This window comes from Vicia villosa, linkage group LG2 (assembly GCF_029867415.1).
Source record: "Vicia villosa cultivar HV-30 ecotype Madison, WI linkage group LG2, Vvil1.0, whole genome shotgun sequence".
Lineage (NCBI taxonomy): Eukaryota > Viridiplantae > Streptophyta > Magnoliopsida > Fabales > Fabaceae > Vicia > Vicia villosa.
This window is the reverse complement of record NC_081181.1, coordinates 224,452,209-224,470,628: the sequence shown is the minus strand read 5'-3', so window position 1 is coordinate 224,470,628 and position 18,420 is coordinate 224,452,209. Positions and strand designations below refer to the sequence as shown.

Genomic DNA, 18,420 nt, shown 5'->3' with positions numbered 1-18,420 from the left:
GTCGACATTTTTCTTGTATTTTTAAAAGTATATAATACGTTGAATTGAATTTTTCTGATAAAATATCAATTAGTCTTAAACTTTTTAAAAAAAATTATACATATGATTTACTCAATAAGCTTGACTATTGCATGTTGTGAAATTTAATGTCTACAATAAAAATGATTAAATAAAAAAAAAAAGACTTACTCTTAGTGTAACATAACTTAACTCAAACCTTTTTAAACTCTAAAAAACTAAACTTTTTTAATTAAAAAAAATTGAGATTGCATACAATCAATGTACAAAATTTTGTCTCATTGTTTTATTATATTTCTTGTTCCATTAATATCAACGTGTATAATTAATGCAGAAAGATCATACCATAGTGTAAGAAAAACAGAAAAAACCGTTTTCTGTTATTTGCCCCTTTGCCCTAAACCTTTTAAAACCGTTTGAGACTCCCGCTTATTCTTTACTAGTCACTTCACTCGTGTTCGTTCTCCATCCTTCTGCTTCTCACTCACGCTCCTTCCCTTACCCATTTTCTCCCTTTCCTCGGCCGCATTGTCGCCGCCGTCTGCTCCGGAGGTTAGTTTATACTTCGTATTAATCTACTCTTTCTGTTCTTTCAAATTCTTTTTAATTTCTTGTCCTTGCATTTTTGGTAGAAATGTTACCGAACGAAGGAAGTTCTTCCGAATCACGTAATGAGATCAACGAACGTGTCGACTTTTTCATGTGTGATTTTCATCCGGATGAGGCTAAGTTTAATGACGTTTCGATTGCGGAGTTCGACGTTCTCTCGCGAGAATATTTGGGAAGTGACTTTTCATTTCTATTTGGGGGAAATTTACAAACCGACTCTGGTGCTGCTGCTGATAATGTGTTGATGAAATCAACACAACCTCAAGAAAATTTACCAAACGTTTCTGCTGCTGCTGGTGATAATGTGTTGATGAAATCAACGCACTTTGACGAAAATTTACTGGAAAACTATGACGAAGGTGAGGAAAATTTACAGGAAAACACTGGTGAGGCTGAGGAAAATGAAGACTCCGATGGTGAAGAAAATTTACAGGAAAACACTGGTGAGGCTGAGGAAAATGAAGACTCCGATGGTGAAGAAAATTTACAGGAAAACACTGGTGAGGCTGAGGAAAATGAAGACTCCGATGGTGAAGAAAATTTACAGGAAAACACTGGTGAGGCTGAGGAAAATGAAGACTCCGATGGTGAGGAAAATTTACCGGAGAACACTGGTGAAACTGAGGAAAATGAAGACTCCGATGGCGAGGAAAATTTACCGGAAAACAGTGAAGCTGAGGAAAATGAAGAATCCGATGGTGAGGAAAATTTACAGGAAAACACTGATGAAGCTGAGGGAAATGAAGACTCCGATGGTGAAGAAAATTTACTTGAAGACTCTGATGATGGTGATGAAAACCAGTTGTTAGTAGATTTTATCAATGAATTAAACAACCTACTTGAAGAGAATGGCCATATTCCGGATGAAGGTGGGAATGAGGATGACCATATTCCAGAAGCTGTTGTTGCTGAAGTTGGGGATGATTATGATGCAAATATGGGAGTTGATGCGGAAGCTGAAAGGGCAGATAATGAGAGTGATGATGACCCAAATGAATATGATGGGGAGCCAAATTCTGAAGATGAAAGGGCGGATGATGAGCGCCATGACGAGGACACAGATTCCGAACCTGAATGGGCTAATGCTATGGAGCCAAATTCTGAAGATGAATGGGCAGATGATGAGCGCGATGATGAGCGCAACGATGAGGACACAGATTCCGAAGCTGAATTGGTAGCTGATGATGGCCTTGATGATAACCCAAATGTGGGTGATAATGAACCAAATGTGATTGATGAAGAACCAAATGTGATTGATGAAGAATCAAATGAAGAACCAAATGTGATTGATGAAGAACCAAATGAAGAACCAGATGTGATTGATGAAGAACCAAATGAAGAACCAAATGTGATTAATGAAGAACCAAATAATGAACCAAATGTGATTGATGAAGAACCGCATAACCCGGAAAATGAGTCAAGCTCAAGTACAAGCAGCTCAAGTACAAGCTCAAGTGATTCTGCTGAATCCGACTCAAATGGGACAGGATCAAGTACAAGCTTAGCCGTTTCAGTCATAACTGACAATCTTGGTTCAACTATAGATAGTATATGACAGGTACATAGGACTTGGTTTCTATGTGGGTTATCATCAATAGACTGATATACTTTTTTTAGTGATTCTGAAATTAGAACTTTTGCATTCTAGCAAAATATTGTAATGCTAAGTGTAGGTAGACCTATTAGTTTGCAAACACAGGCAATTTGGAAATGATACCGAGACTATCCACCCAAAAACTTGTTACACAAGTAATTGAAAGCAAAATTTGATCCCTTTTGTTTGCTGATTCTTACTGTGTATGCCTTTTAGACACACTTGTGACCTTCAAGAAAAACACATGTTTTAGTGGTGCTTTGTTTTCCAATCTCTTGTGCTTTAAAACTATTGTTTTTTTGGAAATAATATACAGGTTCATTTTCATAACTTGTCATGGCTATATATTTTACAAGAATGCTAAATTTACACCATATTATGACACTACACCGTATTTTATACTGTTTTTTTTAATTTTTTACAATATTTTATTTCCACCTTAAAATTTGTGCATGTATTTAATGTTTCCAACTCTCACATAATATATACGGTGTAGGCCTGAAGTGTAAGTTTTAAGTGTAAGTATAGCACTCCTCTATATTTTATTATTAGTGAGACCTAGGCTACCCCTTAATAAATTGGGGTAAAATATCCCTAGTAACATATTTTCAACCTGCATATATGACCCGTTTATCATTTCAGATGAGTTTACAATTTTTGTTTTGTTAAGTTTCAATTTTTTCTTGTTCTCATTAGTTTCAATCGTCTTTTTTTTTTACTTGTTCAAATTAGTTCTTCTTTATAAATATTTTAATTTCTCATATTTAAGTTTATATTATAATACATCATTAAAATGTTTAGAGATTGAATTCTATAATGTTTGACGTTGTTGGAATTTTAACGAGTCACTTTAAATTTGCATGTAATTTTATGGAAACAAGCATATTAGTTTGACATTTCCCAAATTTGAAAATATGTACGAGTTGATTAATTTAAAAAAAGCATGGTCATATGTGAAAGTCCATGAACCATTATTTTTTTATTACTTTTACATTTTTTTTATTATGTTATTAATTAATAATAAATTATTAAGTATACTTTTTACTTCAATAACATATAACATGCATTAGTTTGACATACATTTTTTTAAAGAAATGTAAATATAATTTATTATTTTTCATCATAATTAGTTCTTTGGTAATTTTTTTTTAATAAGTAACTCTCGTATAAATAAGAGGTACTAGGGCTACTTCAACCCATACAAGAAAACAGACATCAATCTGAAACTACAATTGATCAATGACAAAAAAAAAGGTTTTTAAACCACTCATAGAAGTTATAGTTAATTATCTCCTTAGTAACAATTGCTAGCCACCACTAAAAATATCAAAAGATCATATAGAATAGTTCGTCGATATCTAGTACTACAGCGTTAAAGATTATGTCATTCCTCTACTTCCATATGCACCAACACATGGTCAGCCATATTGCTCCTACCTTATTGATTTCTATCTTCCCCTTCAATGATTCTGCCCAATACAATAAATGTTTACCCCAATCTTCAGCAGGGGCAGTTGAACATCCAACCACAAGAGTATTTTGCTCCACAAACCATTCAGCTTAGAACAAATGGAGGAACAAATGATTGGTATCTTCTACCTGCAAATTACAACAGAGATACATAGCCTCGTGATCTTGATTGACGGTAATCTATCAAGCAAAGCCTCTACCCAAAAATCTTCAGTTTTGATGGGACAGCAGCTCCCCAAATGATGCTCAAACCTTTTGTCCTTCCTACTAGGGATCGCAACGGGTCGGGTCGGGTGCGGGTTTCACACTACCCGAACCCGCACCCGAAATCGCCACCTGAACCCAAACCCAAAAGTTGTTCGGGTGGCAAAATGACACCCACGCCCACACCCGTTGGGTTCGGGTTTTTTCACCCAAACCCGAACCCACAACAAAATACATAAAATACAATTTTCCTACATCTTTCCACAATATATATTATATATATATATAGGTAGCATATCAAGTGAGAGCATTTTATAATGAGAGATGAGAGGAATAAATATCAACCATTTGATTCATCAAGAGAGAGAATGTTAATACATTAATGTGACTATTAATTTCTCTCTCTTGATGAATCCAATGGTTGATATTTGTTCCTCTAATCTCTCATTATAAAATGCTCTCACTTGATATGCTCCATATATATATATATATAAACGGGTGTGATTTCGGGTTTCAGGTGCGGGTTCTACACTATCCAAATTTGCACCCGAAATATCGGGTGGCACCCAAACCCAAACTCAAACCCAGTCAACTCAAGTTTTCACTCATTAACTTGGGTGCGGGTGGGCCCCGTGGGTTTGGGTCTGCTTGTCATCCCTACTTCCAACCTTCATTGCACCCGCAGCGTGAGTCTGTCTAAGATTAACGTAGCACGGCCTCACTGTAAAATTCTTGGATTTGTCAAATGGCCAAATAACCTTGTCTGCATAATTAACACAGGGGAAATAACCGTGCAGCAGCTCATGCAGTTCTGCATATTTCGCAGACACCTCCAGCCCCCGGACTTCTTCACCTGTTATGAGTTTCCACCTCCACGAGCCTTCCCACCAAAATCCCATGTGTTAATTACAGCTTCTTTAGATACAACTTCCAAATAGAGATGAGGAAAATGATCATCCAAATCGCCCCTTCCCAACCAGCTAGATTTCCAAAACAAAGTAGAGTTTCCATCTCCTAACTTAGTCGTGACTTTCTTCAAGATGCCTTGAGGTTCATCGCACAACATCATAAGATCCTTCCACCATAGTGACTCTTTGGATATAGTATATGTGTCATCCTGAAACCACATCATGTTCCTTACGTCTTCGTACCTAGCTTCAACACGCCACTCCAAATTACAACTTCCCCTATTAAGAATCTCCAAATCCACTTAGACATTTAAGCTTTATTAAAACTACCAAAATCTTTAACTCCTAAGCCACCTTCTGATCTCGACTTGCATATTACTTCCCAACTAACCCATGCCAAACCTTTCTGTAACTCGGTGGGAGAACTGACTTTTCATTTTCGCAAGCAAACAATGTTGCGGTGAGCAAGAGTCGCCACCTACTTTTATTTTGTCCAATTATGGAAAGGCATAAAAGTACCGGAAAAACCTTTTTAAGAAAAGACTTGAGTTCATGGGGTAAGTTATGAAAAGGGAAGGTGTTAGCACCCTTTTTATCCGTAGTTATCTACGGGATCTTAGTTTGCTTAGCTCGTTTGTTTTGTTTGAAAGTCAAAGCGTGTGTGTGTGTTTTGAAAAGAAGCATCGAGACTTTGCAATGATCCTTGTATCAGTCCTCAAGGATGTATGCGAAGCGTTTGAAATTTGTTTTGAAAAAAAGGTAAGTGGTGAGAGAAATATTTTGAGCAAGCAAACTAAGGCTATTTACCCTACGCTTAGTCTCTCCTATACTTTTATGCTTTTCGGAGGGATAGGGCTAACCATACCATTTATGGGTAGGTGATGGGTCTGTAACGTATAGCCTAAATATAGTACTGCAAGTGCACAGCCTATCGAAGTAATATATAAGATTATTGAACCACAGAGACCAATCATCAATCTATCAACACTATTGTTAAGGTGCTTATCTAAGGTGAACAGGAATACTGTTGTGAGTGCAGTGCAACAAGGTAAGTGAGGGAAGTGAATAACAGTTTAAAGCGATAGGTTGGAATGTAAATCATGAAACCAGACTATGTTCTAGATATGCATCAGTGAAATGACTTATGGGGCAGTATTCTCTATTCGTAGCAAAGAACCAATTTAACAGGAACTTGTAGCTTTTGGCTACTAAGAACCGAATTTACTCTTTAATTTAACTTCCTTTATTGTCACATATAAAGGGTGCCTTCCGCGTTAAAGAAGTAAATCTATTTTTAATAAATTGATAGTTTTGACTTAACAGAAAAGTGATTTTACTTGGAAAGATTAACTTAAAGAGACTCTTGGCTTTTGGCCAAGAGTCAGATTTCAAACCTACAAATGCGTCCGAAAATAGTTTCAAAATCGTTTTCTAAAAAGAGTTAATGATTCCTATTTAACCAACCAAATCGCTTTCGCTTGGTTAAATAATAATCAAGTCTATCTTTGATATGGACGGCTTTCTATCTTACCCAATAAACATTTTAAGCACAATTTGACTTAAGTTAAAAGTAAAACATCTCTAGAGTATTTTCACTAACACGACAATTAGAACACAGACATGATCACAATCATTACATTCAAACCTTTATAATTTAGCCAGACATAGTAATTGCGAGTCTATAACACATGTAAACTATGGTAAGTGCGTTTAGAGTCTATAAAACGTGTAGACTATGGTAAGTGCGTTTAGAGTCTATAAAACGTGTAGACTATGGTAAGTGCGTTTAGAGTCTATAAAACGTGTAGACTATGGTAAGAGCAGGAAAATAAATAAAGCAAGTAAATTGAACCTTACTCCGATCGGAGATTGAATCTTGATACAAAGTGAAGGCTGGTATGATAAACTTCAACCAAAGTGCTCCAAAACTCGATTACAACTCAATCTACACCGTAGTAACTCCCCGATGTGAAGAGGTTACTACTTTAGAGATACTGATGGTATATGGCTTAAGTTTGTACTAAGCTTGGATAAAAAACGAAAATGAAAAACTAACTATATATATAGTGGATTCTGGATCAGCGTAAAGACAGGAGTGCCCCTCAACTCCTTTTGGGCGGGAGTCTTTTTGTGAACGCCGCGGGCGCGGCAGCTCCACCGCGGGCGCGGTGAGGAGTAACGGACATGAGCGTGTGATCGTGGCAGTTGGCTCCATCATGAAGTGGGCCACGTCATCGCGTCCCCTATAGCCGGCGCAGTGCAGAACTCCATAAGCACAATTCTTCTTAAAAAACCCTCTTTTCTTGGCGTTTTGGCTCGTTTCTTCACTAGAGGCTCTGAAAGGTCAAGAATCCTGAAAACAAAGTAAATACAAGCATAATACGAGATAAAGATAATAAAAACTAAGGAAAACATGTGATATTCGAGCCAGAAACATAGTGCGATTCAGTGTGATCAGTAGGTAGTCCTATCTATTGGACATGTTCGGGACATCGAAGGTCGTTTGAAGGCAACATGATAGAGGTACCTTTAGCAATATCAGAAGGACAATCATCTTTGTTAGGCAACCGATCAAGGGACAAGATCATGTTTTCGTAGGCAACAATTCGAGGGTCGTCGAGGGACCATGATCTTTGATGATTTTTGTTTATCGAGGGAAATTTGCTATTGATACCTCTATATTCGAGGGAAACGACCTTTATTCGTAAGGCAACCAAGAGGGGCGTACCCTAGGGGTGAGTGTGTGCAGCAATCACGTGTGTTGTTTCGGAATATTTTATCTTTTTAGTTAGTGATCTAGATCGAGGTTAATTTCTTTTCACGCCCTAAATTACTAACACATGCAAGCAAATAATATCATACAGGAAAGTAAAGGCAGAAAGTAAAGGGGGTCCTAGCTATTACAGGGCTTCGGGGAGGGGATTACAATTTGCCGAACTAGGGATGAAAATTACTACTGACCCAAATAAAAAGTAAAGCGAAAAGGAAAAGGATCAAATGTACAAAACATCAAACAAATTATAAATCTCTATGAGAGGTAGCCAAAGCCTCAAAGATAGTACCTCACAAAAGAAACAAGAAAGTGTTACTACGAATATATAAAATATAATAATAAATGGTAAAATATAAACAACTATTGATTAAAAGAAAAAAATCCAAGATAGCTATATTAAACTCTAAAAGAGAAATTAAAATTAAACAAATTATTTTTGTGTTTTTTAATATGAAATAAAGAAATCCTAAATTCTAATATTTTTGTGTTTTTTTTTTTTTTAGTTTTTATTATTTATGTACTAATAGGCTAAATTAATAACAGTAAAACCTAATATAAACTAAGTTAAATCTAAAAGTAATAATTTAGATTTTTTTTATAATAAACAATTAAATGGCTTGCCTTACTGTTACTTCACAACTTACACACGCCAATTGCTTTTTTTATTTACACAGTACTATATGCGAACCGCTTTTGTTCTTATCCCATGTTGTAACAAAATTCATCATCTTTCTACACTTAATAATATTTTTTAAGTAATAAAATAATCAATTAAAAGATTTCAAGTGTATTAATAGAAACATAGAGACTTCATTCTAAAATTCAGAAACTCAAAACCACAACACTGAAACAAGAAAACAAGTATGAATTGGGAAGAAAAATTAGAACCTTAATATGTCAACATCAGCGACGGAATTCAAAGACAATCTCTTCCTTTCACGTTTCAAACTGAAGGGGATCCATATGGTGGCTGAAACGGGATCCGGGTGGTTGTCGTGTCTGCGTCGGTGTTGGTCGGGCTGAGCGCTTGTGGATGGATCCGTCGGGATCGCGATGGTGGTGGGATGATGGCAATCGCGCGAGACTCTAAGCGGCGGTGCGGACACGATGTCGTTTCTGGTTCAGGCGGAGGTCAGAGCTAGCATTCGCGGCCAGGAGATCTAATCGGAGAAGTGCCGACGTGGTATGGCCGATCGCATCAGTAAATATGATGAGATGTGACAATATGAGGTGTGTTGAATGATGTGAATACATGTATATTCTTATTATTGATGATGATGATGATTAGTGTAATATATGTATGTTCTGTAATGATGGTGATGATGATTGATTTGTGATGAATGATGCTGATACATATACATATACATACTTTTGATGATGATGATGATGATGATGGTAAGAGTATGAGATGATGTTGTTCATCGGATCGAAGATGTAATAAGTATGTTATATGTGTGCATTCATTCATAATATTTTGTTGAGGGTTGAATCCTGATGATGTGTAGATTCAGTGAAGGCCATAATTCCCATTGTGTGGAATTTGTGCTGCCAGGGCCGTATCTTGATGATGTTAGATCAGTCGGTGGGTGATCCTCATTGATGATGTTTGATACCACATGCATAGAGTCAGTTGCATCCATATGCATGAGTTTCATAACATGAATATATGTATTTTATGTTATGGTTTGATGATGTGTGAATGTGTGAATATAATGAGATTGGGTGAATAATATAGCTATGATTGTATTATTGTTTATGATGCAATAATATTTGTTAATTGAGAATGAGACTCAGGGCCGTCTTTGAGGGCGTGCAAGGCGGGCTACCGCACAGGGCCTCAAATTTTTTACGATTAAATCCTAACTAAATAGGGCCTCGTAAATTTTTGCCACTATTAAAATGGAGGTAAATAGGGCCTCTAATTATTTTGTCATGGTTGAAACATAACTAATCTACACAGGGCCTCTAAAAAGTTGAGACGGCCTTGACGAGACTCACCCTTACATTAAAATTTTTCAAATTAAGGATAGCGGCTTTTCGGCTTGGTGAAGATTAGCTCATAAGTCATCATTTAGTTTAGCGTCAGGTGACATGCTCTGATATTGTAACACTGGGGGACAAAATGTTTCGAGTTTAATTGAATATCTCTATTCTGTTTTAATTAATTTTGAGGATTATGGCATCGATGATGTTAATTTTTAGGATGAAAATGTGGAGGTTAATGGTGATGGCGTAAATGTTGAGGAGAATGTGGAAGTTAATGGTGAGGGAGCAGCGGAGAGAGTGATTCCTAAAGCTGGAAATAAAAAGGCGAAAAAAAGGTAGACAAAGTGGCAAGACAAACGGTCATTGAAGGAGGATCACAAGCACCACCATAAACTCAATAATAGTTATGTTGTTGTTTGTTTGCTATCTATTTTGTAATTACTAAACATTTTGGGTCAAGTTTAAACTGTTATGGGGTTGAATATTATGTTTTATGTAATGTCCAAACATTAAGGTACATTATTATGTAAAATTAGGCTGTTATATTTTGTGAAATGCCCAAACATTAAGGTGCATTTTTATGTAAAAATTAGGCCAAATTATGGTGATATTATGGCAAATTATGGTTATAAATTCACGTATGAAATGCCAAATTATAGTGTTGTGGACTTTAAATCATGGTGCCTTATAATTATGGTAATATTATATGCTGGTAACCGTGAAATTTATGGGATGACAATAGACAATACCAACTACACATTTTTAATACCAATTGCAAAGGGATGACAATATACAATAGATTACAATACACACCAATTGCAGAGTTTTAATACACAAAGAGAATTAACGTTCAACAATTATAAAGGGATGACAATACACAATTGATTACAATACACACCAATTGCACACTTTTAATACACAAAGAAAAGAATTAACGTACAACAAACTTATCACACCAATTGCAACTTAAGAACACTATTACATCAGAAGAGAAACTTATCACACAATACCATACAACAATTTCATTTGAGTACATGTGTTGCAACCAATGCAAACACAAGTAATAATACAAACACAATACATAAACCAACAAAGTAATACATTAACTTAATCTTTACCTTAAGTAAATCTTCACTATTCTTGGTGTCCCTAAGTAAATCCACAATCTCGTCATTCTTGTCCTTCAAAGTTCTAATCAAATCTTTAGCTCTGTTGCTCATATCTTCATCAATCCATTGAAAGTAATTACAACCTTTTTTATTCATCCCCTTAAAGTTATCACAACTATGAAATCTTCTTCCTGGATTTTGGTAAGTCCACGACGTCATCAATGGAGACTCAAGCCCATACCAACATCTACTCCATCTTCTTCTTGCACCAGACTGATATGTTAAGGCAAAGGAGAAATTTGTTGAGACATACTTGGAAGAAGATGGGAAACGAAGAAGCTGGGAAAACGAAGAAGTTGGGAAAACGAAGAAGATACAAAGAATGATGGAAAACTGACGAAAATTGGGAAAACGAAGAAGAATGGAAGACCTTGAGGCACTGTAGTAGTGAAAGTGAGGATAAATAGGGGAAATTAGGGTTTTATATTAATATTAATATTATTAAATATTATTTGAATAAAATAAACATTAAAATTAATAATGAAATAAAAAGAAACAAATTCTATTAATATTTGAGTGACATAGAACTGACACGTCATCAAAAATAATGCCATGTCATACAAAAACACACCCAGATTAAAAGGGGGGCCAAAATTACTCTAAAAATTTAAAAAAGAAATTAAAATGGTGTTTTTTAAAATAGGGGGACCAAAATTAAGAAAAGTACTAAATGGGGGACCAAAGTTGCAATTAAGTCAAATTAAATTAGACAAAAATGGAATAATAAACATAAAATAATAACATAAAACAATATAAAAATTATTATAATGAAACAAAAAAATAGAAGAGACAAGAGATTAGTGAAGATGAGAAAGAAAAAACAGACGAGAGATGTGCGATAAAAATGGATGTGAAATAGGAAACGTTTGCATAAAAATGAGAAGGTGAAAAAGAGAGAATATAAGAGAGTAGGGATTAGAGAAGAAGAGGGAATATGTATATGGAAAAGAAGGTGCGATAATGCTATTAGATATTTGAGAAGATCGAGACTGAAATCATATGTATAAGGATGGAAAAATTGTTCGTAACGATAAGGCTAAGGTTTAATAGGTTTAAGTTTGGGTTGGATGTGAGTTAGGTATAAGTTTGGTTGTAACATAATTCAGTTTGGTTCGATTTACAAAATACAAACCGTATATCGAACCAAACCGTGCAGTTTTGTTAAAAGATGATCCAAACAAATTCGAACCAAATGCGGTTTTTTGCGGTTTCAGTTTGGTTTGTGGTTTTCTATTGGGTTAGTTTGGTTTTGAACACCCCTACTCAAGGTTGTTTGCAAAGGATATAAACATTTTGATATAGGTTGACTTAAAAGGCTCATGTTTTTCACAAATAAGTGTCTCATTGTATAGTTTATTAGACAAATAGATTAAGCATGCAAATTCTAGAAAATAACTCATGTAATGATACTCTCATAAGAAAGAAAAGTAAATAGTGGAATTTTTTTGGCTCAAACCTTACTAGCTGGAGTATCTAGAGATTGAGTACAAGTAGTCATTTTTCCTTTTCTTCATCAAATGTCAACCTGTAAAAGAGAACTTCAATGTTGATCACTTTTATTCATTATTTTTTTGGTGACTTTTGTTCTTTCTTTTCTTTTCTTTTCTTTTCTATCTTGACAATAGTAAGGTAGAAAATTATAACTAAAAGAAACAACAGTAAAAAATTGGTTCATTAATTAAAGCATATAGAAGTAGTGAAAAAATGGGAGGAGTATTCATAGAGCTAGCTATTACTCTTCCTTGTATCAAAGTAAAATAAGGAAAATATTAAAATTGAAAAGATAAAAAAATTCTTGAGTCACATGTCATCAGAGTTGAAGTAGTCGTGTACTCGATCCATTTCCTCCTAAAACTTTTAATTTTGTCTTGTCCAGGTGTTCCTTATCTCATTCGTCATATGAGCTAAGGCTTGATCTTGCACTTTGAAGTAAGCCTTCATGTCCACAAGTGTAAAAGACGATCTTTTAAGCTCTAAGCTTGTATGTGATCTTGATGCGCGTTATAGAAAGCCTGACTCAGTGCAAATCTTGGCGGTTCAACATACAAGTTGGGTGCACCTTCAATGGCCTAACTCATCATGCCGAAAGAATACTCATCCACTCTTTGCAAACAATCTGGTGTTTGCTGTTGTTATTGAGGATTTCCTTCTGGTTGATGGATCTTAGGGTGGTGGAATTGGTCTTACTATTCATTTCGTGCTCCTTCTTGACATCTTTCATGCATGGGTAGTATTGGGATCCTTCTCACGGCACTTCAGTTGATTGGTAGCATTGGTATGACTATTTCATCATCTAGGTGGTTTGGCACTCCAACTAACCTGCACAATTCATTAATAACACAAAATGCCCTCAAGCTTATTGTGGTGCGTCAGTCATGTATTTGATATTTTCGCAATTAATAGCCTCATATCACTGGGCTTATGATTCAAAATGGCCATCAGAGCCATACATCTTTTCACTATAAATTCTGACTAGTTGAACACATATTCTTAAGTTTGAAAAATAAAAGATGACCATGATTTTGTTATCGGGCACATATTCATAGTGCGCAATATCAATGATTTACCCCTCACGGTCACCCATTCAGCCCCGAGTTGACAAAACTCATTTTTCATCACCTCACACATTTTTTCGGACATACTAATACCGCTTATATTTTGAATGCTAGACTTACTTTTTGGTTTGATATGAAGTAAATAATTAATTACAGAAGGACAATAATCAATATATTTGTCTGGCATATTAGAAGTGTAGCTTTGTAAGGATGAAAAGCAACGGTTGCACAAAACTCCAACTTAATGGACTTGTTGGTTTCTTCAATCAAGCTATTAAACCTTAGCCACCCCTTATCTTCCAACATGATCAATAGTTCTTCACATCCTTTCAAATCGAAAACTCTTTTGCTTGCCACTTTGTAATCTTTGACCTTTACTTTTCGGCGTGAGCTTGTGAAGAGAATTCAGCGTGAGCTTGTCAAAAGAATTGGTAGTTTGGGAAGAGTGAGGCATCTTGAGTGAATGATGCAGATTATGTTATGCATATTATGAGAAGAGAGTTGCTAAAAGTGTATGCACGTAAAAGATGCCAAGATTGGCAATTTATAGGTCCTATAATAGGGTCATCACGATTACACGAACGTGATGCCTAATGGAGAGTACCCAATGTTTAGCTACTCAACGTCTCTTTGCAATGATCATATTGCAACTGCAATGTCTTGCATCGCGACCACTATAGATTATCACAATAGCGAGAAATCCAATGATAAATCTCTTATTTTCTCCAATTTATTCCTATTTTCTTTTTTTTTTTCTAATATTTTTCTCTTTTTTTAAAAAACTATTCCTCTAGCAAGACACTACTAAATAAAAAATTATTAATCAAAATTGCGACATAATTTAAAAAAATCGGATGGATTGTCTCTCCTCACATGCTTAATTTTTTATGATTGATTTGTGACCTGATTTATTATTAAATTTTTCATAAAATAAAATAAAAAAGTAAGGGTGTTGTTGGAATTTTGTAAGGGATCCGTTTGTTAATTTGATGGATTTACAGTAAAGAGTCCATTACAATCTGAATATTCACCTCAACCGTCTACCACCCTCTCTCTCTCTCATTGAATTGAAAGACGTTGGAAGAAATAGGTATAGGAATTTTCCATTGCAGGATTAGGGTTTCGTCGTCGCGACTGTAACTGCTTTTCATGTATGACTAACTTTTTAATCTTACATCTGTCTATATTCCTTTCAGAGTATGATTTGACAAGAATGCTCCTTTTTGTTTCAGCAATGGATACCAATAACGGAATACCGAATCAAGGTGATTGGAGAGGTCAATTGCACCCTCTATTACGCCAAAAAGTTGTCAACAGAATGTAAGCTTTACTTTCACTAATTTGACCAGTTTTTGACTGTTAATATACATGTCCATATGATTTCAATGAGAGGTTAAACGCAGGGAGTATTATACTATTATTTAATAATTCAATCATTGTTTTTTCATTTTTTGTAGAACGGAAAGTTTAAAAAAGCATAGTCTCGATTCTGGTCAAGAGGAATTGCATGAACTTCAGAACCTTGCTCAAAGGTTTGAAGACAAGAATTTTACTGCTGCAACAAGCCAGGTATTATCTCTACTCAGAAGCCACATGGTTATTAAATTATACTTACTAGCACAAACTCATACCATATTGAAGATTGACTATTTATTGTGGCATTCTCTAATTTCAGTCTGATTATCTAAGGAAAATATCCATGAGGATGCTTGCATGGGAGTTTAAATGCCAGGGCACTATTGTCAACAATATAACATCATCGTTGGAGTTGCTTACACTGGAGACTGAATCCGAGGGCACTATTGTCAACAATATAACATCATCATTGGATATGCTTACACTGGAGACTGAATCCCCGGGCACTATGGCCAACAAGGAGACTGAATCCCATGGAACTATGGCCAACAATATAACATCATCTTTGGATATGGAGACTGAATCCCAGGGCACTATGGCCAACAATATGACATCGAATCAAGTTGCCCCTATCAACAAACCACTTGATCCAGGTGCACCGTTAAGACCTTTGCCATGGTGATCAGCATTAGCTGTCGTGACTATACTTTGACCTATTGCTTTGAGATATATTAAAGTTTTGTTGGTCCTACTTGATCTCTGTCCTTGTCCTCTCTATCTTCGATCTTTATCTATTTTTCAATATCTCTTAATATTATTCCTGTGTTATTGATGAATCATGAATCATTTAGATTCTGACATTACATTAATTATTATTATTATTATTATTATTATTATTATTATTATTATTATTATTATTATTATTATTATTATTATTATTATTATTATTATTATTATTATTATTATTATTATTATTATTATTATTATTATTATTATTATTATTATTATTATTATTATTATTATTATTATTATTATTATTATTATTATTATTATTATTATTATTATTATTATTATTATTATTATTATTATTATTATTATTATTATTATTATTATTATTATTATTATTATTATTATTATTATTATTATTATTATTATTATTATTATTATTATTATTATTATTATTATTATTATTATTATTATTATTATTATTATTATTATTATTATTATTATTATTATTATTATTATTATTATTATTATTATTATTATTATTATTATTATTATTATTATTATTATTATTATTATTATTATTATTATTATTATTATTATTATTATTATTATTATTATTATTATTATTATTATTATTATTATTATTATTATTATTATTATTATTATTATTATTATTATTATTATTATTATTATTATTATTATTATTATTATTATTATTATTATTATTATTATTATTATTATTATTATTATTATTATTATTATTATTATTATTTGTTGTTGCATCTCTGGCTTAGCCAATGGGAGACCGGATCAAGGTGATTGGAGGGGTAAATTGCAGCCTGGAACGCATGAAAGAAATGTCAACAATTGTTTTTCCTTTTTGTAGAATGCACACTTTAAAAAAACAACTTCCTATTGTTTCTGGTCAAGAAGGATCAGATGAGTTTGGAAAGATTGTCCAAAGCTTTGAAGAGGGGATTTTTACGGCTGCAACAACCAAGGTATATTAGAAGCCACATGATTATCAAATTATAGTTATTACACACATACCATATGGATAGCTGACAATTTATGGCATTCTCTAGTTTCAGGCTGATTATGCAAGGCAAATATGTTTGAAGACTCATGCATTGAAAACTAAATGCCAGGACCCTGAGATGATTAGTACAGCATTGAAGTTGGCACAATTAATGAAATGAAATAGATAGATAGTCATTGCACATTTTTAACTTTTTGGCACTGTATAATTGATATGGATGGATCTCCATGAAATTTCATGTGTTTATCTTGCGTGTTGTGTAAATGAAAAATGTAATTAAAAGAGTCTTTTTCTTATACAGTTAATTAAGCATAAACAAAGCCAAGTATTTGGATTTTTCATCATTTTCAATCTTACCATTTTCTATTAGAAAAAGATAAACAAAAGTTTCGTAGTAGTGAAACTCACAATCACACGCTAATTGTTTTGAGGACTATAATTCTTTGATGTCATTTATTTGATGCATTCAAGACAACCGTAATTGTTGCATTGAGATTAAACAATGGTTAAAGATTCTGTTACCCTTCAATTTAGTTGGGTAATATTTAATTAATAGAGTCAATCAATTAGGATAGTTTAATGTCATATTATGTATTTATTTTTATTTATTTTAAAATAGTTAAAATTTAAAAACAGTACCCAATTACTTATCATGTTTTTAGCAAATTTCATATTTTGTTGAATATTTTATTTTCATGCTATATATTATTATTATGTAAGCCTCTAACAAAAACGGTGTCAAATTAAGGTTTGTTTGTTTTAACTATTTATAAAAAATAATTTTTATGTTAAATATTTTTATTTTCAAAAAATTACAATTTTTTAATGAAAATTTAATTTGAATATTTATTTTTAAAATATTATTTTAAACATTTTATAAAAATAAATGATATATACGGACAATGTAAAATTATTTTATTATTGTCAATTATCACGGGAAAAATTGAACGTTGGTTGGTTGAAGTTAGATGTCATGAACATGATGCATGACACAGATGACATCGTCTTGATGGTTGTGATATCGTGAAATTGCAGTTGTTTTAATGTTGCTAATTTCTGTCAGTTGTTGTTCTTAAGTGTTGTTTGTGTTGTTGTTGTTTATGCTAGATTTGTGTTCTTGTTGTTTAATCTTAGTTCGTGAAAGTCTAGTTGATTTCATAAAAGATAGTACAAATACATGACATATAATTATTGGTTGGTGGAGGTTGATCCACGATTAGGAAAATTATTTTTATTGTGCCCGACTTAACGACAAATGCTATATTTTCTTACCATTTTTTCATGATCATCCATTTTGGTTCTGATACGCGTGTTGTTGGATCGACCCTTTTTCTTTCGCCGCATCTTGTCATTATGCCATACTACCTCCCTCTCGTACGCAAGTCAGTAATCCTCTTTTGCCATCACTGGAAATGCATTGTTGTATACTCCGAGCAAGGTGTCGGTCTTGTAAATGGGAGCTAAGAGTGTGAAGACATATCGATGCGAATATGAACATGCTTCTATGGCACAGGAGCAAGGCATGTGAAAGGCCTAAAACTTTCCACAGTCGCACCACCCTTCTTCCAGCAGAACCCTGCACTCTTGTCTCAGGAGGCCCTCATTATGGTCAATTGTTTCTTTGACAATGAAGGTGCAGTTGAATCGGTCGAAAGCTGTAACATGATGACTGTTGGCTTTGGCAGATTGTTATTTCATAAATTTCAGGTAACTTTTGCTGAACAATTATCCTGATTTTGAAATTGCACTCCACCGCTCACCTTTTCTTGCAAAAAGGGAAGTCATCCTAAAGTAGATTGATCTCACCAAGGCAGTAATTGGAAGATGTCTGATTTCATTGAAAATACTGTTCATTGACTCCACAAGATTTGTAGTCATGTGCCCCAATCGTTGGCTGTTGGCGTATGCCCTAGTCCATTTCTCTATGTCTAGATTATCGATCCACCTGCCTGCATCCGGATTTGACAATACAATTTCACGTCAATAATGTTGGAACGTTGGTTGAGTCAATGC

General features: G+C 34.0%; 1 protein-coding gene across 1 annotated transcript; it reads left to right on the top strand.

Moving 5' to 3' along the window:
- The first annotated feature begins 652 nt into the window (after positions 1 to 652).
- LOC131651463 (uncharacterized) lies at positions 653 to 2,182 on the top strand. Its single transcript, XM_058921125.1, has one exon. The coding sequence runs from the start codon at positions 653 to 655 to the stop codon at positions 2,180 to 2,182; it is 1,530 nt and encodes a 509-aa protein (XP_058777108.1).
- The last annotated feature ends 16,238 nt before the right edge of the window (positions 2,183 to 18,420 follow it).